Consider the following 27,008-nt stretch of genomic DNA (forward strand, 5'->3'; position numbering starts at 1 on the left):
TGTATAAGGTGTATATGAAACATAAATGAATTGTGTGAATGTACACACACTTTGTTTAATGCACAAAGTTATTAAAAATATTGGCTAAAATTACCTTCAGGCTGTGTGTATAAGGTGTATATGTAACATAAATGCATTCTGTGCTTAGATTTAGGCCCCATCACCATGATATCTCATTATGGTATGCAATTATTCCAAAATACGGAAAAATCCGATATCCAAAATACCTCTGGTCCCAAGCATTTTGGATAAGGGAGACTCAACCTGTATAGCATATCACTTAATCTACAAACAAAACTTTAGCTGTATAAGTTATCTATAGATCATCTAATTCATGATAAACTTTAGTATGTGCCAATTTCAGAACATTTATTTTCTAAGACACAACTTTAATTAAAAGCAAGGATGCTTAACAGCCTTCAGATACTGTAGGTCAGATGACGATGACAGTTTAATAAAGGGAGAGAAAAATCAATGTTTTACCTCTTTCAAATGCGTTTTTAATATCATTGACTTCCACCTGAGAACCAGATACCCGAAATATACCTTGATGTTGAAGCCCTAAGGAAAAAGCAGAGCTGAAATGTATTACTGAAATTGATGGCCCTGCAGATTTGAACCACTACATCAATGTAAGTGAATCATGGTCTGTATAAGTTCCCACTGACTCAGGAAGCAGAGAGATCACTTACCATACAAATTAATGAATCTGATACAGCTTTCCACAATAAGAGGAATTATTTGTCCAGATTCCTATAGTAATAAAGTAGAAAAGTTAAGTTTTTATAGGTGGATAAATACTCCCGACCACTACTATATAATGGAGCATCATGTGGGTTGATAGCTGAAAGTCTTTAATGGTATGTAATGAAAAATGCACCACACCATAATGTAGTTTAATATTTAATGTACAATGCTTTAAGGCCTAGTGTTTGTTTACACTAGTAAAGTCATGAAACTGGTATGGGTAGGGAACCCACTGGTTCCAATGGCCTCATATTTACTAGCATTTCCACCTGCAGCTGGGACAATGTGTGTTGCAGTGATGTTTGTTGGATGCTGCCAATTACGTGCATGTACCACATGTGAACGCAAGGGGCCACCTTTACTGACCTCCTCAACCACAAGTGTTCGTGACTACTTAATTTCAAATGTGTTTTACATGTGGTGTAACTTGTGTTTAAAGAGTGTAACAAGTCTAATGGAGTAATGAAGAGACTGTTTACGTTTAAAAAGAGGTTTAGCAATTAATCTGAATAATTACATGTGCAAATATAACGGTGTTGGTAGTGGCAGACATTGGAGTTATATACTTATGTGTGATGACGTGCTGTAACCCATAAACAACAATTAGATATCCATATTTAAGAGTTTAGTGTAGTATTCAGTGTAATCAGGTTACTGAAAGCGGATATCTGAGTGGCTGACAGCACCTCATTTGTTTTAGCAGCATGATTTTCAACGAAACCACTATAACAGTGGTTCCCAAATGTTCTTGGATCATGGCTTCCTTAGTGTCTCAGAGATTTTCTTACGTCCCCACCTAGGCCAAAAGCTTCTTCGTAAGATTTTCAGCAAATAAACATTAAAATCTAAAAATTGTGCTTTAGTGCCATCCTTAGGATCAGTTATGTGTTGATGTACATGGATGCACATCTTTTTATCCCTATTGCTTCTAATCAGCACTTGTTGTGCCTATCAAATCCCACAGAAGAGAAGGAAAGAAAGGAGAAGTGGCCTCTGAGGGGGAAGATGGTTAGTGCAAGTGGAGAGTGGGTTACGGGGCAGATGGAAGAAGGTGGAGGGGGGATGCATGGGGGTGCAATGGGAGATATACATAAAATGGGGTGTACTGAAGGGCACACATGGAAAGAGAAAACAGGTAGATATATAAAATTGGAGACTGTCTAATACAAAGGAGGTGCAAAAAATACAGACACAGAGAGGGAGCAGACACACACACACAAAATATGGAACAAAGATGATGGGGGGTATAGCGTCAAGGGTGTCAGGGAAGAGTAGGGGCCCTACTTAGAATTTTCCTTCTGATAGGAAACAGGGAATCTGGGTGGGGTGTAGGAGGAGGCGAGGACATTCACCGCCTCAAAGTCTAGCAGGCAGTGCCCAGGCCACCCAACAAACATACTGGCCCAAATAACTGTAAGGGACTGGACATCCCGCAGCTCCCTTGACAATGTGGAGGAGAGTCCCAGGTCACAGCTGCGTACAGTTTGGGAACCACTGCTCTATAATATTTAATATCTGAGGAGGTACATCACACGATACTAATTAAAGTTTTGGGTCTAGTATTGCAGGATCAACAGCAGCAATACATGTGCAATTTTGAGATATCTATCCACACATACAGTATATACACACACCCATATACTGTATATATTTCAATCAAGGTTTGTGTTATATATATATATATATATATACATATATACACACACACACAATTTTTTAAGGCATGTAATTTACTCTATTCCTCACAGTATGTGCAAGATGGACATTTATGTGTTGAATGAGAATGGATGTCTTGTCTCTTGTATGCATGCATAGGTATATGTCTTTTTCTTTAGCGCCTCATAAAGACCATTGTAGTTGCAAAAAAGGAAACAAGGATATTTTATGTGGTCTTAATTGTTAGTTTGTTGCACATGCTTACAAGCATATAAAGTTATGTTACGTTCAAGCATATTTAATGGAAAATAAGAATTTAAAAAATCACAGCAACACATTTGATTAGATATGATTTACATGCTTTATAAAGAAATCTCTAACAAGGGAATGTTTGCCAGAAGATGAAAACAATTGTGAGATGTCCCTGGATTTGTGCAGGAAACAGAGGAAACCATTTAACGGATACATTCTATTATTATCCATTATTATATCTTAAAACGGGGGTACACCCATGTACAGTACATGTCACTGTGATCTTTCTAAACTGAAATGTCTTCATAAATAAATGTGCTTTAGTATCAGTTCAGAAAGACTGAAGTGTTCTGGTTCAATAGTAACACATTTACTTTTTTATACGAGCATAAACTAATTTCCTAATCATTTATTATAGCTTAATAAAATGAAAATGATAGTCATTGAAGACAATTAAAAATTGATCCATGGTTTGCAAATGTCAATTTCGTCAAATGTTTCACACGTGCAATGGTTTGGTTAACAAATGTTATCTTAATAAAAATGGATGGAAATCTTTCTGAGTGGGTTTTACATGATGAGAAAACAATTATATAATTATTTTATAGAAATTCCCAATGGTAAATTTTATCAACATCCTTTTCTTTTATGTAGGATGGTCTTGTCTGGAGGCCAGACTCACCGACCCTTTGTGCCTTTGTGCTGTATAACGAGAAAGCAGCTTTGCGGAGGGGGGAGTAACTCTAAGGCTTGAGTCACATGAAAAAAAGAGATGTAGCCTGAGTAAGTATTAGAAGATCAGGAATGTATATAGATTATTGAGGGTAGAGAGCTAAAAAAATAAATGAAAAAATAATGCTGGTAAGGTTATACAAAGAGATTCCTAGATGACCACCTCTGCTGCATCTCATCTTCAGGCCCCCGAAAGGAAGCACCAGATCCCTTGACCTGGGAGGAAAAAAGGAAATTTGTCACCCCCCAGGGCTTCCTCTATAGTCACCCCAGTGAAAACTGAAAATATTTTATAGTAGCAATATAATCACTGTACAAAATCTATTTAGTGTAGAATGCAAACATTCCCTAGTTCAGAGGCCACCTAGGAAGCAAGGAGCGTAAAGCACGTGGCTCTCGCCAGTAGCACAGTACCTGATGTCTTGTGTGCGAATTCCTTCTTCCCCGACTAGAAGCATTATTAGGAATACAGGACAGAAAAAGAGGTATAGAATAAATGACTGAAGACCCAAGACTGAATTAGGAAATTTGACTAATTTCATAGTTTAACATTTCTTGAGAAACAGAGGATGGAATAACAACCTTGATCAGTGAAGTGTACCGACCTAACCAGATAAATCTTCTACACAAAGTGATTTTTTTTGACTCCAGTGAACTCTATAATAACAAATAGTGTTTTCTACAAGAATAGGAAAGGCATTTCTGTGCTTTCACATTATTGTGTGCTGTGATTGTGAACCCTTTGTACTTTGTATGTCTGGTTATAGGTCAGTTCATTGACTCTTGTCACTGGAGATCATCATCCTCCTGTCCCCGCCCCTCATGTCTCACATGGCCTGGGGCATGATTTGTGCCTATGGAATACACAGAGGGGTGGCAGAGTCTGTTTATCACAGTGATTTTGTAGAGTTTTCGATATAGCTACCAAAGAAATGCACTCCCTCTAAACCACCACTATACATAAATGTGAAGTCAGTCAGTTGTTCTGAAGCATTAACTGACACATGGACAATGCAGAGATATCTGCAAACTATGGTGGTCATTCCGAGTTGTTTGCTCGTTGCCGTATTCGCAACGGAGCGATTAGGTGGAAAATGCGCATGCGCATGGTACGCAGCGCGCATGCGCTTAGTAATTTTACACAAAACTTTGGAGATTTACACAAGCTCGAGCGACGTTTTCTCATCGCTCGAGTGATCGTAGTGTGATTGACAGGAAGTGGGTGTTTCTGGGCGGAAACTGGCCGTTTTCCGGGAGTGTGCTAAAAAACGCAGGCGTGCCAGGTAAAAACGCAGGAGTGGCTGCAGAAACGGGGGAGTGGCTGGCCGAACGCAGGGCGTGTTTGTGACGTCAAACCAGGAACTAAACAGACCAAGGTGATTGCAATCTAGGAGTAGGTCTGGAGCTACTCAGAAACTGTAAGGAATTATTTAATAGCAATTCTGCTAATCTTTAGTTCGCTATTCTGCTAAAATAAGATACACTCCCAGAGGGCGGCGGCCTAGCGTGTGCACTGCTGCTAAAAGCAGCTAGCGAGCGAACAACTCGGAATGACCACCTATGTTCAGTTTATTGCAAAAAATATGAACCAGCATAAGTAATATGTGAACATTTTATTATTAGCTTCAGGGAATAGCTGTCATACATTTGGTGTCACTTGCCATGAGAATCCAAAGTAGACAGCTGCAGTTCAATGAAACCAGAGTCACTGCTGGATAAGAATGAATAACAGGAAGGCTTTTGAGGAAATGTTTCCTGCACTACATATTGGAAATGTTTCCTGCACTACATATTTCACTGTAACAGAGTTCACTGCATAAGTGTCACTGTTTGTACCACGCAACAAGAATAATGTACATATTACTGAGGAAGAGGTTACTTTTCCATCTCTCTGTAGACTCAGGAAGGATATTGATCAGAAGGGAAACAACAGCCCACCACAATATAGAATGTAATGACGTTCCTCAGCTGCAGTGAGGTCACGTCTATTACATAGGAAGCAAAAGGTGCAGGTTAGCCCTCAGCATTACAAGTGCCAGTACCTGGATGTAGGATTCCAGATCCCCATTAAACAACTTAGCAATAAAAAGAGATAGGGGTCTGGGCTTCCTTTGTTTCTGGGGTTTAGGGGGTACATTTGGAGGCCTGGGAAAAGGAACACGAGCAAATAAGTGACAGATATTTAACATGATACACAAAAGAGGCATGGCACAGAGCATAGTGTATTGCACATCTTTCTGTCTGGGAATCATTGCACCATTCTGTGTAATGAACTAACCCATCACGGTATACATTCAAGATACCGGCAGTCGTAATACCAACACCTGTTAGTACACCGATGCCGGAATCCAGAACAGGTTAACATCCCGAATGGTTGGGGAAGGCTTGGAGGTTATGGTTAGGCAATAAGGGGGGAGGGCTAGGGTTAGGCTGTGGTAAGGGAGGGTTAGGGATGGGGGATTTAGCATACTTACCTCACCCCTGTCAGGATCATGACCATAGGGATGCTGGCATCAGTATTGCGGCTGCCGGCATATCGTCCGCCGGTCACGCATACCGATCCCCTCAGCCAACAGAAAAGCAGCATGCATTTGTGTACATTACATTTGATACATATTATCTGTTACATGGGGGACCTATTCCTGAAGTATCCCGTTTCCCCACATTAACACCAGCATCAAATAAAACAGACTATCAAATGGAAAAAAATAAATCCTAAAATACCAGTACTAGATGTACCGTTTGGGGTGTGTAAAACTTGTGCCCATATTCCGTACTTCATAAGGCATGCCTTCACTATTGCCAATTCCTTATATCAGCCGGTTGTAATCATCTGCTCTTCCACAAAACACTGTAAACGTATGCACACTGGCAGAAATCTAGGTGCACTTGTTTAAAGTTGCGGATTGGGTGCTGCACTTCAGTGGTTGCACTGCGCAATGACCAGGGGATCCCATTTTAGATATCAATTATTATAAAATAAAGCAATCAAATACAATTGTGAAATGTAAACACCAATGCTAATACTGACATGATAGTACTGCTAGAAAACCAGTGGCTGCTATTTACGATGAGAAATATAAACCAGGCTTCCTAATAAATAAAATTGGTTTCCCTTTTCTAAGTTTTTATGGGAAGCCATAATCTTTAGCACTTACAGGGAGATATTGTATTGCTGTGAACATAAACCGAGAAAGGGCTTACCTTGTAGTCATGTATTCTGCTCTATGACCTAAAACAGAACCAAGGTAAGGTGTTATGTTATATAAGGACAACAGGCAGTAGGACTCATTGTCTAGTAACAGAGCGGTCTACCAATCATACCTGAAAACATTCCTGTGGTATTAGGCTACTGGTTTCAACACTATAATACTAGCCATAAAAATGTATACATTATATTGATGGCAATTACAGTGACCATTACCATTTACCATTAAAATATCACCAGGGCAGCTGAGGGATAACCTGCAGGGGGTTGGGAGACCGGCGATGGGTATCCCGGAGGTCAGTATACCGACCCCAGCAGCAGAATGCCGGCAGGGGGGCGAGCGCAACAAAGCACCTTGCGGACTCGCTGTGCTCGCCACCGGTTCTATTCCCACTCTATGGGTGTCGTGGACACCGAGTGGGAATAGTCCCTGTGGGTCAGCATTGTGTCTGCAGCATTTTGATCGTTCAGAATCCCGGCGTCGGCATGGTGATCGCCAGGATCCCGTCACACTGACCAGCAGCAGTAAGAGGACATATACCAACTTGTTGTCAAGTGACAGTCCAGGTTAACTTCTGCACGTGCATGACCCAGCTTTGGAAACTCAAATTTACCGGCAAACGTATTACATTATAACAGTAGTTTTTCGACCACAAGAGTGACCCCACTTAACCTTGCGGTCTACAGCAGACCGCAAAGTTCCCACTATTGGATACAATGGAGCGCCTATGCGCTACATTGTATCTCCAGTGTGCCACCTGACTGACAGCTCAGGCGCGCACAGCCAATCAGGAGAGTGCCATGACGTGGCGCTCCCTGATTGGCTGAAGGGACCCTCTTTGACAGCAGTCACGGGGGGTCCCGCCAGTCGGGGAAAGAGGTCCCATGTGTAAACATGGGACCCCTTTCAGTGCGTGGTCCGGGTTTTTAGGTTTTTTTTTGCCAAGTACGTGGATTACAAACAAAGAAAAGGACCGATCTACACAGGATTGTTGTGAGTATAATTTTATTTACAGGTACCCCGTTAATTCTACGTGGACAAGGGGACCGACACTTCGTGTCAACATAGGTAAGTATGTATGTTGGTGTGCATGTATGTAATAAAGTTGTACTATCACGGTGTGTATGTTCTGTTTTTATTTGGGTATTTTTTTTGTAGTAGAACTATAGGTACCAGCGGGCCCGTTTCCCCCCCCGCATGCTGGTACTTGTGGTTCTTGTGGTTGCGGGGAGGCTTGCTGGGACTTGTAGTACTGCTACAAAAAAACAATATTATTTTTACACAGAAGGCTATCAGCCCCCCATCCGCCGCCCGTGGATGGGGGGTACAGCCTCGGGCTTCACCCCTGGCCCTTGGGTGGCTGGAGGGGGGGGGGGGGGGGGGGGGGGACTCCTTGATTTAAGGGGTCCCCACTCCTCCAGGGTACCCCGGCCAGGGGTGACTAGTTGGTGATTTAATGCCAGGGCCGCAGGGACCAATATAAAAGTGTCCCCCAGCTGTGGCATTATCTCTCTGACTAGTGGAGCCCGGTGCTGGTGTTAAAAATACGGGGGACCCCTACGTGTTTTGTCCCCCGTATTTTATGCACCAGGACCAGAGCCCGGTGCTGGTTGTTAAAATATGGGGGAACCCCTGTCAATTTCCCCCCCGTATTTTTAAGACCAGGACCGGCTCAAAGAGCCCGAGGCTGGTTATGCTAAGGAGGGGGGACCCCACGCATTTTTTTTCCTGATTTTTAACTCTTTAAACACTTTTTTTTAAGGTACACAATGAAGCCCTGCACGGATCTCACAGATCCGGCCGGGATTCATTGTGTTAAGTTCGGCAGTGTTTTACTAATCACTCCCGTAAAACACTGGCCGAAATTACGAATGACATGGACATCGGAATACACGAAAATGCAGAATACGACAGCATAGTAAATGAGGCGTAAAAAATTCAAAAAGTTGCAAATTCACACATTCGATGTCATTCGTGTTTAATCTCCCTCCAAATCGACACTAATACGAATCTTGGTAAATATACCCCCTAGAGTGGGGCTAGGGCATGGGGAGTCATTTGCATGGTTGAGAATTTAAAAATGTAACTTCACATTTTCCCCACTTCCATTCCTGTAGAAGAAATTCAGGCAGGGCTGTATTAAAATGGTGGGGGGGGGGGGGGGGGAGGGAGGGGGAGGGGAGTTGTGTGTGAAGTAGTCGCCCAGGGATACTACTCTGCACAGCTGCAGGTACACAGTATATAGGCAGTTGTGTGGTTCAATATTGTTGATGTGATCCCTCACAAGCCTTAAAGCAGCCCTGGAGTGAGGCGATGGTATACTGCAGAGAAGAGCAACAGCACCGGTTGGAAGATTGTTCACAAGAGAAAGCTGGAAGAACACTAGCAGGTTCCAGTTCATAGTGTTTGATCATGTGTAAGCCAAAGATGGAATTAAATAAAAGATGAGCTGCTGATAAGATGTGGGGGTGAAGGTTCTGGGAGCACTGAAAGGTTTCTGGAAGTTCTGGGCTATGGGAATAAGGGCTATGAGAAAGCTGGATATTCTTGCAATGTCACGATTAGAAGATACCTGCCATTTGCACTATTTAAACTAGTAGTCAAATGTTTTTAGAACACCCCTATTTTTCAGATTTTTTGCAAGGCAATCACACCAACTCTGTACAGCTGCTTTTAAAAACATATGAATTGTTTTAGCATCACCACAAATACACAGTTACAGCTTTGAAAATGGTACCAAATTGTTACTGTGCCTCATTCAGTAATAATAGTTCTAATCTTTCTCAATATTTTGAGCAATGCTATTTTTACACAAGCCTGAGCATCATTGTAAGACTACTGTAATAGTAGAAGGAGAGAACGTCCATCTCTGACTCGGCAGATGTGACTAAACAGGTGACTGATTCATGTATTCATATCCCTTGGTTGTTCAGGAAACAAATCTAATCCTTTACAATAGGTTCATCAGATTACTTCAAACTGCTATTTACAGATTAAATCCATAATCCTTACTGTTGTCCATTGATCTGTAAATAAGACTTAATAGGAGCCACTATATGAAGATCTATATTTGAACTCCTAGGGGAAATGTACCAAGCCTTGGAGAGGGATATAGTGGAGAGAGATAATGTATTAGCCAATAGCTTCTGTCAGTTGTCAGGCTGTGGAGCAGATGTACTAAGCCTTGGAGAGTGATAAAGTACCAACCAATCAGCTCCTAAATTCCATTTTTCAAACACAGCCTGCAAGTATTTAGGAGCTTATTGGCTGGTACTTTCTCTCTCTCTCCAAGGCCGGGATGTAATGAAGTCCGAGCTCAGCGGCCATGTGGGATGCTGGCCGAACTTTGACTTTTTTTTTAAAGGGGCAATCATGTACTAGGCATCATTTAGCCTTGTGCATGACAGCCCTTTAAAAAAATGTCCACGTTCGGACGGCATCCCGCACGGCCGCTGAGCTTGGACTTCATTACATCCCAGCCCACGGCTTAGTACATCTTTCCCCTAATTGTATGCTTTAAAACAGGTGAGAAACATAACTTTGGTGTATTAAGTGAGGACAATGGAATAAGTGCTTGCAACTAGCATGACTCCGTTCAAATTTAAATAAAAAATATAATTTTAGAAGCACTCTGTTAATGTGCAATCTTTTTATGGATTGCTTTTGACTTGCAAAATATTCAGAAAGCCAAAAGTGAATTTACTTGGACTGTATTTGTTTGAGGAAGGTTGTGTATTACTGTCCAGCTTTTTCAAGGTGTGCAAAATGTATTGGAGCTGTAAGCTGCCGAGTCCTCTTCACCACTGACCAACTGTTTACACTTTATTAGATACGCCTGTTCATTAATACATTTATATTTTCTGCCAATCATGTGAATGCATAAAAACATGCAACATGGTCAAGTGTTTCAGTAGTTGTTCAGATGGCATAATAGAATGGGGAAAAAATATGATCTAAAGTGTGCCTGACTGGATCGATTGTTGGTGTAAGACAGGGTAGTCTGAGTATTTCTGGAACCGCAGATCTATCATTTTCATACACAATAATCTCTAGCGTTTAAAAGGAAAAGTGCACAAAGGAAAAACTACTCAGTGAGTGGCAGTTCTGTGGTTGAAAATGCTGGTTACCGATTCCCCTTTCACATCGCAATGCCGGTTCGCACCCGGGAATTAAAAACGGGTCCTTCCCGGGTGCGACCAGACATTGGGCCCTTACACACTGGCTTCCCGACCCGGCAATATGCAGAGTCGGGTTGCCATCGGGGGCATGGACCGCGGCGGCATCGTGGGCGTGGACTGCAGTGGCATCGGGGGTGGGAGTGGAGGTGGCACTGGTAGATGAGATCATCTCCATGCTGCCTCTGCCTATATTGTGAATGGGTCCCAGGTCGCATCGACCCGGCAACCTGTTCACACTGCACCTGACCCAGTATTAAACCCAGTAATAACCCTTCTTTATTCCCGGGTTGAAATACCAGATCAGGCGTCCCGGGAATTCAGGAGTGAACCCTTTCACACTGCACAGCGTCCCGGCAATATAAAGGGGTATGTGAGAGGTCAGGAGAAGGCCAGACTGGTTCAAGGTAACAGGAAGCAACAGTAACTCAAATAACCGCATGTTACAACAGTAGTATGAAGAAGAGCAATTCTGAGAGAACAGCTGCGCACTTACTTCTTTCTTACAGCTTACCCTTCTCCCACATATATTACTCATGCAGGTACATCCTCCACAACTGTCCTAATCTCTACTACTGTATGAGCCACTCTCACTCCTCCTGTTTCAGCTTTGCCCTCTTCCAATTAGATTGTAAGCTCTCGAGCAGGTCCATCCCAATGGGAAACGATTAGCATAACGCCAGTCGGGATCCTGGTGATCACAATACAGATGCCGGAATCCCGACAAGCGGTGAAACACTGATGCCGGAATACCAGTGACACAGGCTATTATCCCTCCGTGGGAGTCCACGACACCCATAAAGGGAGAATATAACCAGTTGTGAGTGCAGCGAGCCACCATGCCCGCAGCGTGGCAAGCCTGCAAGGGGCTTTCTAACGCTCATCCTGCTGCCGGCACACTGGTGGCCGGGATGCCACTGTCGGTATACTGACGGCCGACATTCCGGCCACCTGTATATCATACAGATTCCCTTCCAACCCTTTGCTTTCATTCTGCATTTACGTTCCATTTTAAGGAGCTTATCAGAACCTTTATTGGCATATAACAATAGATTACACTCTGATGCATTGCAGTCAGAGGCGTGGGAACGGGGAGGGCAAGGGGGCAGCACGCCCCCCCCCCCCCAAATATGAGAGAGGCGCCACTTTAGAGGAAGAGCAATGTGCGGTCAGGTGAAAGACCGCACACTGCATCCTCCGTGCCAGAGCCGGTCCTAGCCATAGGCTAGGGCATTTGCAGTGTCCAGTGGCATGCCTGCCTAGCCTAGGGTTGGCTCAGATTGCAGCGAGTGGGCAGCGGCAGGATGCAGGCATTTAAGATGCGGTGCTGGATGCCTACCGCGATCGGGGCTCTCAGCTCTGTTCAGGCTGTAGATCATACAGATGAGACGGCACCAGCAAGAGGCGACCACCGGACGCAAAGCAGACAGTGGGAGTAGCAGCAGGCGTGGCTTCCGGTGGGATAGTCGAGACTGTGCATCCCCGGGGCCAGCGGTGGGCGGCATTAGCGTTCGTACAAGTGCTGTGGGGCCAATCAGTCCCCGCCCTGTTGAGATGAGAGGAGCCTGCAGCGTGAAACCTCAGAGAAGCAGCAGCGCACACAACAGGTGAGCGCTTAAGCCGCTTAGCACCTGCATTGAGTTGCGGAAGTGCTAAACAGTGAACACTGGGCGGTATGCCCAATTATGGGGGAATGCTGAGGAGAGAGGTACTCTCTAGCGGCTGGTAGGGGGAGGAGCATTTCAAAGCTATGGGGCACACACAGATTCCCATGTGTGCCTGCCCCCTCACCTGCTGTCTTTGCCCGCCACCTTACCCCTGTGTGTGCCTGCCCCCTCACCCCCCGTCTTTGCCTGCCCCCTCCCCTGCTGACTTTGCCTGCCACCTTACCCCTGTGTGTGCCTGCCCCCTCACCCCGTCTTTGCCTGCCACCTCACCACCTGTCTTTGCCTGCCCCCTCACCTGCTGCCTTTGCCTGCCACCTTACCCCTGTGTGTGCCTGCCCCCTCACCTCCTGTCTTTGCCTGCCCCTTCACCCACTGTGTGTGCCTGCTCCCTCACCCCGTCTTTGCCTGCCCCCTCCCCCCCTGTGTGCCTGCCCCCTCACCCGCTGTGTGTGACTGCCACCGCACCCCCTGTGTGTGCCTGCCTCCTTACCCTTGTGCTTCCCCATTACCCTCACCATGTGTGCCTGCCATCTCACCAGGGCTGGCTCAAGGGCTGTTTAAGCAGAGCGACGTCATGTGGGCGCCACTCTATAGGGGGTGCAGCTCAGCCAGGACCGGTGACTGGCAGCAGCCAGCCACCAACACTACCGCATCCGTCCGCAGTGGCTGCTGCTGTGGGAGGGAGCGACGATGGCCGGGACACAGCGAGCTGCGGAGAAGAGGTGAAATTCTTGATTCCTTCCACTCCCATCCTGCCCTGCTTCCCACTAGTGCTTCCAGCCAGCTCTCTGGTTCCCACTACTAGTCCCAGCCTGCCCCCTTATCTGAACTACCAGCCGGCCCCCTGCTCACCACTACTACTACCAGCCTGCCTCCTGCTCCACACCACTACAATTCCCAAGCCCGCCCATTTCCCACCACTACTACTCCCAGCCTGCTCCCTTATCTGCACTACCACTACCAGCCTGCCCCATGCTCACCACTACTACTCCCGGCTTTCCCCTACTCCCTACCACTACTACTCCTAGCCTATCCTCTTCTTCCCACCACTATTACTCCCAGCCTGTCCACTCATCCACAATGCCACTACTACAGCCTGCCCCCTGCTTCCCGCTACTATTCCTAGCCTGCCCCCTGCTCCCTCTTGACAGACCCCACTCTCATTAGGGCTGCTTCCATAAATTTCCCAGGCTGGTTTTCCATCCCAATCTGTCACTGGCTGCTGTGATGCTGGGTGCTGTGCTGGGAGAGGGGTGCTGGGTCAGAGGTGGAACTAGCAGTGGTGGTAGGGGGCACCAGCCAAAATCTTGCCTAGCGCATAAAATTAGTTAGGGCGGAGCAATGTGCGGTCAGTTGAAAGACCGCACACTGCATCCTCTGTGCAGTGTGAGAGAGGCACCGATGTACTTAAGAAGCAATGTGCGGTCAGGTGAAAGACTGCACACTGCATCCTCTGTGTAGCGCAGGGTGGAACAGAGCAGTGGCAGCCTTTTTTTGATGTATAATGTGCTCCCAGGCACCAAGCTGGCTGCACAGCTACTGCGGTCCCACGCTCTTCCTATCCTCCATCCCTGGGACTCCAGGCCTCCTACTCCCAAGAGGCTCCGCCTCCTTCCAATGGTACCGCCTCCTCCCCAGTGGCTCCACCTCCAGGGGCACAAAACTCGGATTAAATCTTGCCCCCCCCCCAAATTCAAAACGTTCTGACGCCCCTGCAGTCACACATACACTGGCAACCATGTCACAATATGTTATGTGAACATATATTACAAATACATATCAAATGATTACAAGATAATAACCCCACAGTGGTACATATAAATCAACATTTGGAAGTTATAACTAAGGCATAAGACATTATAGCCTGTCAGAGCGACAGAAGTAGTAGGACCGGCCTTACCTTTGCCTTCCCCAAGAGTCCGCATAAGTAGGTCATGTTTAGCCTGTAGTTTTGTGATGAGATTGCTTCCTTCTAGATGTTCCCTGAACTTCTGCACAGAAAGAGTGCATGTGAGATTTCACAGATCTCTTATCAAACAAAACAAAGTTACAGAACACTAGAGGCCTGATGCTAGATGGTCACAAATTAGATGTCATTTAAGCTTAAGAAAGCTGCATGTAAAAAATAAGAATTTACCATGGGGAATAGACGGGCTCCGCAGGAGACTGGGCACTCTAAAAGAAAGATTAGGTACTATCTGGTGTGCACTGGCTCCTCCCTCTATGCCCCTCCTCCAGACCTCAGTTAGGGAAACTATGCCCGGAAGAGCTGACACTACAATGAAAGGATTTGGAATCCAGGGTAAGACTCATACCAGCCACACCAATCACACCGTATAACTTGTGATAACCATACCCAGTTAACAGTATGAACAACAACTGAACCTCAATCAACGGATGGCTCATAACAATAACCCTTTAGTAAGCAATAACTATATACACGTATTGCAGAAGAAGTCCGCACTTGGGACGGGCGCCCAGCATCCTCTACGGACTACGAGAAATAGAATTACCGGTGAGTAAATTCTTATTTTCTCTGACGTCCTAGTGGATGCTGGGGACTCCGTAAGGACCATGGGGATTATACCAAAGCTCCCAAACGGGCGGGAGAGTGCGGACGACTCTGCAGCACCGAATGAGCAAACTCAAGGTCCTCCTCAGCCAGGGTATCAAACTTGTAGAACTTAGCAAATGTGTTTGAACCCGACCAAGTAGCAGCTCGGCAAAGCTGTAAAGCCGAGACCCCTCGGGCAGCCGCCCAAGAAGAGCCCACCTTCCTTGTGGAATGGGCTTTTACTGATTTTGGATGCGGCAATCCAGCCGCAGAGTGAGCCAGCTGAATCGTGCTACAGTTCCAGCGAGCAATAGTCTGCTTCGAAGCAGGAGCGCCAACCTTGTTGGCTGCATATAGAATAAACAGCGAGTCAGACTTTCTGACTCCCGCCGTTCTGGAAACATAAATTTTCAAAGCCCGGACTACGTCCAGCAACTTGGAATCCTCCAAGTCCCTAGTAGCCGCAGGCACCACAATAGGTTGGTTCAAATGAAACGATGATACCACCTTAGGGAGAAATTGGGGACGAGTCCTCAATTCTGCCCTGTCCATATGGAAGATCAGATAGGGGCTTTTACATGACAAAGCCGCCAATTCTGATACACGCCTAGCCGAAGTTAAGGCCAATAGCATGACCACTTTCCACGTGAGATATTTTAGCTCCACGGTCTTAAGTGGCTCAAACCAGTGGGATTTCAGGAAGTCCAACACAACGTTAAGATCCCAAGGTGCCACTGGTGGCAGAAAAGGAGGCTGAATATGCAGCACTCCCTTTACAAACGTCTGAACCTCAGGCAGTGAAGCCAGTTCTTTTTGAAAGAAAATGGATAGGGCCGAGATCTGAACCTTTATGGACCCTAATTTGAGGCCCATAGTCACACCTGACTGTAGGAAATGCAGAAAACGACCCAATTGGAAGTCCTCACACCAAGCAACATATTTCCGCCATATGCAGTGATAATACTTTGCTGTCACATCCTTCCTAGCTCTTATCAGCGTAGGGATTACTTCATCCGGTATACCCTTTTCCGCTAGGATCCGGCGTTCAACCGCCATGCCGTCAAACGCAGCCGCGGTAAGTCTTGGAACAGACAGGGCCCCTGCTGCAATAGGTCCTGTCTGAGAGGCAGAGGCCATGGGTCCTCTGTGACCATCTCTTGAAGTTCTGGGTACCAAGTCCTTCTTGGCCAATCCGGAACAATGAGTATTGTTCTCACTCCTCTTTTTCTTACTATTCTCAGTACCTTGTGTATGAGAGGAAGAGGAGGAAACGCATATACCGACTGGAACACCCACGGAGTTACCAGTGCGTCCACAGCTATCGCCTGAGGGTCCCTTGACCTGGCGCAATATTTTTTTAGCTTTTTGTTTAGGCGGGACGCCATCATGTCCACCTGTGGCCGTTCCCACCGATTTGCAATCTGCTCGAAGACTTCTTGATGAAGTCCCCACTCTCCCAGGTGGAGGTCGTGCCTGCTGAGGAAGTCCGCTTCCCAGTTGTCCACTCCCGGAATGAACACTGCTGACAGTGCTTGTATGTGATTCTCCGCCCAACGAAGAATCCTTGTGGCTTCCGCCATCGCCACCCTGCTTCTTGTGCCGCCCTGTCGGTTTACATGGGCGACTGCCGTGATGTTGTCTGACTGAATCAGCACTGGTTGGTCTCGAAGCAGGGGCTCCGCTTGACTCAGGGCGTTGTATATGGCCCTTAATTCCAGTATGTTTATGTGCAGACGAGTCTCCTGACTTGACCACAGCCCCTGGAAGTTTCTTCCCTGAGTGACTGCCCCCCATCCACGGAGGCTTGCATCTGTGGTCACCAGGACCCAGTCCTGTATGCCGAACCTGCGGCCCTGGAGAAGATGAGCACTCTGCAGCCACCACAGAAGAGACACCCTGGCCCTCGGGGACAGGGCGATCAGCCGATGCATCTGAAGATGCGATCCGGACCACTTGTCCAACAGATCCCACTGAAAGATCCTGGCATGGAACCTGCCGAAAGGAATGGCTTCGTATGACGCTACCATCATTCCCAGGACTCGCGTGCAGTGATGCACCGACACCTGCTTTGGTTTCAGGAGATCCCTGACCATGGTCACTAACTCCTGAGCCTTCTCCTCTGGGAGAAATACCTTCTTCTGTTCTGTGTCCAGAATCATACCCAGGAAGGGCAGACGCGTCGTAGGAATTAGCTGCGACTTTGGAATATTCAGAATCCAGCCGTGCCGTAGCAACACTTCCTGAGAGTGCGCTACGCTGACCAACAACTGCTCTCTGGACCTCGCCTTTATGAGGAGATCGTCCAAGTACGGGATAACTGTAACTCCTTGCTTCCGGAGAAGTACCATCATCTCCGCCATTACCTTGGTAAAGACTCTCTGTGCCGTGGATAGACCAAACGGCAACGTCTGGAATTGGTAATGACAGTCCTGTACCACAAACCTGAGGTACTCCTGGTGAGGCGGATAAATGGGGACATGCAAGTACGCATCCTTGATGTCCAGAGATACCATAAAATCCCCCTCTTCCAGGCTGGCAATGACCGCTCTGAGCGATTCCATTTTGAACCTGAACTTTTTCATGTAAATGTTCAAGGATTTTAAAGTTAGAATGGGTCTTACCGAACCGTCCGGTTTCGGTACCACAAACAGTGTGGAATAGTAACCCCTTCCCTGCTGGAGGGGGGGTACCATTATTATCACTTGCTGGAGGTACAGCTTGTGAATAGCCGTCAGGACTATCTCCCTCCCCGTGGGAGAAGCTGGCAAGGCGGATTTTAGGTAACGGTGAGGGGGCGTCACTTCGAATTCCAGCTTGTATCCCTGAGATACAATTTGTATAGCCCAAGGATCCACTTGTGAGCAAACCCATTGGTTGCAGAAATTTCGGAGACGCGCCCCCACCGCTCCTGGCTCCGCCTGTGGAGCCCCAGCGTCATGCGGTGGACTTAGTGGAAGCAGGGGAGGACTTTTGTTCCTGAGAACTGGCTGCATGGTGCAGCTTCTTTCCTCTACCCCTGCCTCTGGCAAGAAAGGATGCACCTCTGACTCTCTTGCTTTTTTGAGAACGAAAGGACTGCATTTGGTAATACGGTGCTTTCTTAGGCTGTGAGGAAACCTGTGGCAAGAAAGTCGACTTTCCAGCTGTCACTGTGGATACGAGGTCCGAGAGACCGTCCCCAAACAATTCCTCACCCTTATAAGGCAAAACCTCCATGTGTTTTTTTTGAGTCGGCATCCCCTGTCCATTGCCGAGTCCATAAGACCCTCCTGGCAGAAATGGACATTGCATTTATTCAAGAGCCCAGCAGGCAAATGTCCCTCTGGGCATCCCGCATATATAAGACGACGTCTTTAATATGGCTAAGTGTTAGCAATACGGTATCCCTGTCCAGGGTATCCAACCCCTCTGACAGAGTATCTGTCCATGCTGCAACAGCACTGCACATCCAAGCTGAAGCAATAGCCGGTCTCAGTAGAGTACCAGAGTGTGTATACACAGACTTCAAGATACCTTCCTGCTTCCTATCCGCAGGTTCCTTTAGAGCGGCCGTATCCTGAGACGGCAGGGCCACTCTTTTAGATAAGCGCGTCAGGGCCTTGTCAACCCTAGGGGAGGATTCCCAGCGTAACCTATCCGTTGGAGGGAAAGGGTACGCCATTAGTATTCTCTTGGGAATCACCACTTTCTTATCAGGGGAAGAAAACGCTTCTTCACATAACTCATTTAATTCATGTGACGGGGGAAAAGTCACTGGCTGCTTTTTCTCCCCAAACATATTTACCCTCTTGTCAGGGACAGGGTCAGCCTCTGAAATGTGTAATACATTTTTCATTGCAATAATCATGTATCGGATGGCCTTAGTCATTTTGGGCTGTAATAGTGCCTCATCCTCGTCGACGCTGGAGTCGGACTCCGTGTCGACATCTGTGTCAACCAACTGAGATAGTGGGCGTTTTTGAGACGCTGACGGCCTCTGAGGTGCCTGGGCAGGCCCGGGTTGGGAGCCCGGCTGTCCCCCGGCAGCAACATAATCAAATCTCTTATGTAATGAGTTTACATTGTCATTTAAGACCTTCCACATATCCATCCAATCAGGTGTCGGCACCGACGGGGGCGACACCACATTTATCTGCACTTGCTCCGCCTCCACGTAACCCTCCTCATCAAACATGTCGACACAGCCGTACCGACACACAGCACACACACACAGGGAAACATCTGACTGAGGACAGGACCCCGCAAGGTCTATGGGGAGACAGAGAAAGAGTATGCCAGCACACACCACAGCGCTATATACGCAGGGATACACACTACCAGAAGTGAATTTTTCCCAATAGCTGCTGTATCAGTACACCTTTTGCCTAAATTTATGTGCCCCCCCTCTCTTTATACCCTCTTAGTGCCAGGAGACTGCAGGGGTGAGCCTGGTGGAGCGTCCCTTCAGCGGAGCTGTGAAGAGAAATGGCACTGGTGTGCTGAGGAAGAAGGCCCCGCCCCCTCAGCGGCGGGCTTCTGTCCCGCTATTTCTGACTAAAAAATGGCGGGGGTTTTACACATATACAGTCACAGACTGTATTATGTGTCCTTTTTATGCCAAAGGTATTCTTATTGCTGCCCAGGGCCCCCCCCCCCTGCACCCTACAGTGACCGGAGTGTGGTGTCCAGTGGGAGCAATGGCGCACAGCTGCGGTGCTGTGCGCTACCTTAATGAAGACAGGAGTCTTCAGCCGCCGATTTCATCACCAACTTCTGATCTTCTGGCTCTGCGAGGGGGACGGCGGCGCGGCTCCGGGAACGGGCGACCGAGGACCTTTGCCTGTGTTCGAACCCTCTGGAGCTAATGGTGTCCATTAGCCTAAGAAGCGCAACCTAGCTGTGAACAGGTACGTTTGCTTCTCTCCCCTCGGTCCCACGTAGCAGTGAGTCTGTTGCCAGCAGATCTCACTGAAAATAAAAAACCTAACATTACTTTCTTTACTAGCAGGCTCAGGAGAGCCCACTAGGTGCATCCAGCTCTGGCCGGGCACAGATTCTAACTGAGGTCTGGAGGAGGCGCATAGAGGGAGGAGCCAGTGCACACCAGATAGTACCTAATCTTTCTTTTAGAGTGCCCAGTCTCCTGCGGAGCCCGTCTATTCCCCATGGTCCTTACGGAGTCCCCAGCATCCACTAGGACGTCAGAGAAATAGCATGATCATACCCACATGTTTAGCTATATGTATTGCAAGATGCATGCAGTGTGGCATCACTAGAAAATATGTTCCCGGGTTTATGCCGGTCACATTCATAGGGATCAATTCATTAATAACAAATCATATGGCACAATTAAGGTAGGGCTGCGTGCTATTCACCCCCTTCAAGGCTAACTGAATTGACTCCTTAGACTCAGAACTATATTTACACTTTTAACTATTTTGCTTGTAAAATACACATTTGCCATCATTATCATATTTCTTTCTGCCCCTGATCACCCGCATAATATAGGTTTATGTGTGTCTATGTCATGCACATGCCCTTACTCTATGCATTCCATGTTAGCACACTCCTTCCCTGCCCTGTACTGCCTCAGGCACAGGTGGGGGTAAGTGCCAGAATCACATGCCAGAGTTATGCATGCAGCTGGTGTCTGGGCATATGAGGGGCATTTCTTACCATGAAGTAGAACTGTTCTGTCTCTTGCTGGTTTGCTCTTCTTTTTGCAATACTGGGTTTGCTCAGGTACGTCTCAGACACTGTGGATTTCACAGACTCTGTGGAGCGGCTGTGCTGAAAGCATTCCGACACATCATAGTCCTCTATAGTAACCATGTCTTGAATGGTCTGGAGAGTGGCTTCTGTGGTTTTCTTTATCTACAAAAGGAGGTTCTTCCATAACTTATTTGAGAATCTCAGTAAATGTTACTGGTAGGGGTAATTTATTTCATGGTATGGAAGAAAACCATTACCATAGCTAGTGTAATATAAACCCAGTATGTTATATATGTAACGCTCAAAGATAAGGAGAGAAGAGAAGGGAAGTACCTCTGCACAAGTAGTTTATGTACAAACACCATATTAGTAATAATTAGAGATGAGCGGGTTCGGTTTCTCTGAATCCGAACCCGCCAGAACTTCATGTTTTTTTTCACGGGTCCGAGCGACTCGGATCTTCCCGCCTTGCTCGGTTAACCCGAGCGCGCCCGAACGTCATCATGACGCTGTCGGATTCTCGCGAGGCTCGGATTCTATCGCGAGACTCGGATTCTATATAAGGAGCCGCGCGTCGCCGCCATTTTCACACGTGCATTGAGATTGATAGGGAGAGGACGTGGCTGGCGTCCTCTCCGTTTAGAATAGATTAGAGAGACACTTGATTTACTAATTTTGGGGAGCATTAGGAGTACTCAGTAGTGTACAGTGCAGAGTTTTGCTGATAGTGACCAGTGACCACCAGTTTTATTTATAATCCGTTCTCTGCCTGAAAAAAGCGATACACAGCACACAGTGACTCAGTCACATACCATATCTGTGTGCACTGCTCAGGCTCAGGCCAGTGTGCTGCATCATCTATTATCTATATATAATATTATATATATCTGTCTGACTGCTCAGCTCACACAGCTTATAATTGTGGGGGAGACTGGGGAGCACTACTGCAGTGCCAGTTATAGGTTATAGCAGGAGCCAGGAGTACATAATATATTATATAGTGAGTGACCACCAGACACACAGTGCAGTTTATTTAATATATCCGTTCTCTGCCTGAAAAAAGCGATACACACAGTGACTCAGTCAGTCACATACCATATCTGTGTGCACTGCTCAGGCTCAGGCCAGTGTGCTGCATCATCTATATATATTATATATCTGTCTGACTGCTCAGCTCACACAGCTTATAATTGTGGGGGAGACTGGGGAGCACTACTGCAGTGCCAGTTATAGGTTATAGCAGGAGCCAGGAGTACATAATATTATATTAAAATTAAACAGTGCACACTTTTGCTGCAGGAGTGCCACTGCCAGTGTGACTAGTGACCAGTGACCTGACCACCAGTATATATAATATTAGTAGTATACTATCTCTTTATCAACCAGTCTATATTAGCAGCAGACACAGTACAGTGCGGTAGTTCACGGCTGTGGCTACCTCTGTGTCGGCACTCGGCAGCCCGTCCATAATTGTATATACCACCTAACCGTGGTTTTTTTTTCTTTCTTTATACATACATACTAGTTACGAGTATACTATCTCTTTATCAACCAGTCTATATATTAGCAGCAGACACAGTACAGTGCGGTAGTTCACGGCTGTGGCTACCTCTGTGTCGGCACTCGGCAGCCCGTCCATAATTGTATATACCACCTAACCGTGGTTTTTTTTTCTTTCTTTATACATACATACTAGTTACGAGTATACTATCTCTTTATCAACCAGTCTATATATTAGCAGCAGACACAGTACAGTGCGGTAGTTCACGGCTGTGGCTACCTCTGTGTCGGCACTCGGCAGCCCGTCCATAATTGTATATACCACCTAACCGTGGTTTTTTTTTCTTTCTTTATACATACATACTAGTTACGAGTATACTATCTCTTTATCAACCAGTCTATATTAGCAGCAGACACAGTACAGTGCGGTAGTTCACGGCTGTGGCTACCTCTGTGTCGGCACTCGGCAGCCCGTCCATAATTGTATATACCACCTAACCGTGGTTTTTTTTTTCTTTCTTTATACATACATACTAGTTACGAGTATACTATCTCTTTATCAACCAGTCTATATATTAGCAGCAGACACAGTACAGTGCGGTAGTTCACGGCTGTGGCTACCTCTGTGTCGGCACTCGGCAGCCCGTCCATAATTGTATATACCACCTAACCGTGGTTTTTTTTTCTTTCTTTATACATACATACTAGTTACGAGTATACTATCTCTTTATCAACCAGTCTATATATTAGCAGCAGACACAGTACAGTGCGGTAGTTCACGGCTGTGGCTACCTCTGTGTCGGCACTCGGCAGCCCGTCCATAATTGTATATACCACCTAACCGTGGTTTTTTTTTCTTTCTTTATACATACATACTAGTTACGAGTATACTATCTCTTTATCAACCAGTCTATATATTAGCAGCAGACACAGTACAGTGCGGTAGTTCACGGCTGTGGCTACCTCTGTGTCGGCACTCGGCAGCCCGTCCATAATTGTATATACCACCTAACCGTGTTTTTTTTTTCTTTCTTTATACATACATACTAGTTACGAGTATACTATCTCTTTATCAACCAGTCTATATATTAGCAGCAGACACAGTACAGTGCGGTAGTTCACGGCTGTGGCTACCTCTGTGTCGGCACTCGGCAGCCCGTCCATAATTGTATATACCACCTAACCGTGGTTTTTTTTTCTTTCTTTATACATACATACTAGTTACGAGTATACTATCTCTTTATCAACCAGTCTATATATTAGCAGCAGACACAGTACAGTGCGGTAGTTCACGGCTGTGGCTACCTCTGTGTCGGCACTCGGCAGCCCGTCCATAATTGTATACTAGTATCCAATCCATCCATCTCCATTGTTTACCTGAGGTGCCTTTTAGTTGTGCCTATTAAAATATGGAGAACAAAAATGTTGAGGTTCCAAAATTAGGGAAAGATCAAGATCCACTTCCACCTCGTGCTGAAGCTGCTGCCACTAGTCATGGCCGAGACGATGAAATGCCAGCAACGTCGTCTGCCAAGGCCGATGCCCAATGGCATAGTACAGAGCATGTCAAAACCAAAACACCAAATATCAGAAAAAAAAGGACTCCAAAACCTAAAATAAAATTGTCGGAGGAGAAGCGTAAACTTGCCAATATGCCATTTACCACACGGAGTGGCAAGGAACGGCTGAGGCCCTGGCCTATGTTCATGGCTAGTGGTTCAGCTTCACATGAGGATGGAAGCACTCAGCCTCTCGCTAGAAAACTGAAAAGACTCAAGCTGGCAAAAGCACCGCAAAGAACTGTGCGTTCTTTGAAATCCCAAATCCACAAGGAGAGTCCAATTGTGTCGGTTGCGATGCCTGACCTTCCCAACACTGGACGTGAAGAGCATGCGCCTTCCACCATTTGCACGCCCCCTGCAAGTGCTGGAAGGAGCACCCGCAGTCCAGTTCCTGATAGTCAGATTGAAGATGTCAGTGTTGAAGTACACCAGGATGAGGAGGATATGGGTGTTGCTGGCGCTGGGGAGGAAATTGACCAGGAGGATTCTGATGGTGAGGTGGTTTGTTTAAGTCAGGCACCCGGGGAGACACCTGTTGTCCGTGGGAGGAATATGGCCGTTGACATGCCAGGTGAAAATACCAAAAAAATCAGCTCTTCGGTGTGGAGGTATTTCACCAGAAATGCGGACAACAGGTGTCAAGCCGTGTGTTCCCTTTGTCAAGCTGTAATAAGTAGGGGTAAGGACGTTAACCACCTCGGAACATCCTCCCTTATACGTCACCTGCAGCGCATTCATAATAAGTCAGTGACAAGTTCAAAAACTTTGGGTGACAGCGGAAGCAGTCCACTGACCAGTAAATCCCTTCCTCTTGTAACCAAGCTCACGCAAACCACCCCACCAACTCCCTCAGTGTCAATTTCCTCCTTCCCCAGGAATGCCAATAGTCCTGCAGGCCATGTCACTGGCAATTCTGACGAGTCCTCTCCTGCCTGGGATTCCTCCGATGCATCCTTGCGTGTAACGCCTACTGCTGCTGGCGCTGCTGTTGTTGCCGCTGGGAGTCGATGGTCATCCCAGAGGGGAAGTCGTAAGCCCACTTGTACTACTTCCAGTAAGCAATTGACTGTTCAACAGTCCTTTGCGAGGAAGATGAAATATCACAGCAGTCATCCTACTGCAAAGCGGATAACTGAGGCCTTGGCATCCTGGGTGGTGAGAAACGTGGTTCCGGTATCCATCATTACTGCAGAGCCAACTAGAGACTTGTTGGAGGTACTGTGTCCCCGGTACCAAATACCATCTAGGTTCCATTTCTCTAGGCAGGCGATACCGAAAATGTACACAGACCTCAGAAAAAGAGTCCACAGTGTCCTAAAAAATGCAGCTGTACCCAATGTCCACTTAACCACGGACATGTGGACAAGTGGAGCAGGGCAGGGTCAGGACTATATGACTGTGACAGCCCACTGGGTAGATGTATGGACTCCCGCCGCAAGAACAGCAGCGGCGGCACCAGTAGCAGCATCTCGCAAACGCCAACTCTTTCCTAGGCAGGCTACGCTTTGTATCACCGCTTTCCAGAATACGCACACAGCTGAAAACCTCTTACGGCAACTGAGGAAGATCATCGCGGAATGGCTTACCCCAATTGGACTCTCCTGTGGATTTGTGGCATCGGACAACGCCAGCAATATTGTGTGTGCATTAAATCTGGGCCAATTCCAGCACGTCCCATGTTTTGCACATACCTTGAATTTGGTGGTGCAGAATTTTTTAAAAAACGACAGGGGCGTGCAAGAGATGCTGTCGGTGGCCAGAAGAATTGCGGGACACTTTCGGCGTACAGGCACCACGTACAGAAAACTGGAGCACCACCAAAAACTACTGAACCTGCCCTGCCATCATCTGAAGCAAGAAGTGGTAACGAGGTGGAATTCAACCCTCTATATGCTTCAGAGGTTGAGGAGCAGCAAAAGGCCATTCAAGCCTATACAATTGAGCACGATATAGTAGGTGGAATGCACCTGTCTCAAGTGCAGTGGAGAATGATTTCAACGTTGTGCAAGGTTCTGATGCCCTTTGAACTTGCCACACGTGAAGTCAGTTCAGACACTGCCAGCCTGAGTCAGGTCATTCCCCTCATCAGGCTTTTGCAGAAGAAGCTGGAGGCATTGAAGAAGGAGCTAAAAGGGAGCGATTCCGCTAGGCATGTGGGACTTGTGGATGCAGCCCTTAATTCGCTTAACAAGGATTCACGGGTGGTCAATCTGTTGAAATCAGAGCACTACATTTTGGCCACCGTGCTCGATCCTAGATTTAAAGCCTACCTTGGATCTCTCTTTCCGGCAGACACAGGTCTGCTGGGGTTGAAAGACCTGCTGGTGACAAAATTGTCAAGTCAAGCGGAACGCGACCTGTCAACATCTCCTCCTTCACATTCTCCCGCAACTGGGGGTGCGAGGAAAAGGCTCAGAATTCCGAGCCCACCCGCTGGCGGTGATGCAGGGCAGTCTGGAGCGACTGCTGATGCTGACATCTGGTCCGGACTGAAGGACCTGACAACGATTACGGACATGTCGTCTACTGTCACTGCATATGATTCTCTCAACATTGATAGAATGGTGGAGGATTATATGAGTGACCGCATCCAAGTAGGCACGTCACACAGTCCGTACTTATACTGGCAGGAAAAAGAGGCAATTTGGAGGCCCTTGCACAAACTGGCTTTATTCTACCTAAGTTGCCCTCCCACAAGTGTGTACTCCGAAAGAGTGTTTAGTGCCGCCGCTCACCTTGTCAGCAATCGGCGTACGAGGTTACATCCAGAAAATGTGGAGAAGATGATGTTCATTAAAATGAATTATAATCAATTCCTCCGCGGAGACATTGACCAGCAGCAATTGCCTCCACAAAGTACACAGGGAGCTGAGATGGTGGATTCCAGTGGGGACGAATTGATAATCTGTGAGGAGGGGGATGTACACGGTGATATATCGGAGGGTGAAGATGAGGTGGACATCTTGCCTCTGTAGAGCCAGTTTGTGCAAGGAGAGATTAATTGCTTCTTTTTTGGGGGGGGTCCAAACCAACCCGTCATATCAGTCACAGTCGTGTGGCAGACCCTGTCACTGAAATGATGGGTTGGTTAAAGTGTGCATGTCCTGTTTTGTTTATACAACATAAGGGTGGGTGGGAGGGCCCAAGGACAATTCCATCTTGCACCTCTTTTTTCTTTTCTTTTTCTTTGCATCATGTGCTGATTGGGGAGGGTTTTTTGGAAGGGACATCCTGCGTGACACTGCAGTGCCACTCCTAGATGG

General features: G+C 46.8%; 1 protein-coding gene across 5 annotated transcripts in view; it reads right to left on the reverse strand.

The window, feature by feature from the left end:
• The window catches only part of SRGAP1 (SLIT-ROBO Rho GTPase activating protein 1), a 291,433-nt gene that overhangs the window by 44,605 nt on the left and 219,820 nt on the right, over window positions 1-27,008 (reverse strand). For 2 of the 5 annotated variants that reach the window (XM_063927572.1, XM_063927573.1), the window contains exons 9-14: window positions 20,648-20,845; window positions 14,339-14,429; window positions 6,592-6,619; window positions 5,430-5,532; window positions 693-753; window positions 484-561 (exon numbers count right to left, since the gene is read on the reverse strand). In XM_063927572.1, the coding sequence (XP_063783642.1) occupies window positions 484-561; window positions 693-753; window positions 5,430-5,532; window positions 6,592-6,619; window positions 14,339-14,429; window positions 20,648-20,845 (559 nt within the window). Of the gene's footprint in view, window positions 1-483; window positions 562-692; window positions 754-3,801; window positions 3,836-5,429; window positions 5,533-6,591; window positions 6,620-14,338; window positions 14,430-20,647; window positions 20,846-27,008 lie in introns of those variants that run through there. The other 3 variants (XM_063927574.1, XM_063927575.1, XM_063927576.1) reach the window with 2 other exon arrangements.

The sequence above is a fragment of the Pseudophryne corroboree genome, chromosome 6 (assembly GCF_028390025.1).
Source record: "Pseudophryne corroboree isolate aPseCor3 chromosome 6, aPseCor3.hap2, whole genome shotgun sequence".
Classification (NCBI taxonomy): Eukaryota; Metazoa; Chordata; class Amphibia; order Anura; family Myobatrachidae; genus Pseudophryne; species Pseudophryne corroboree.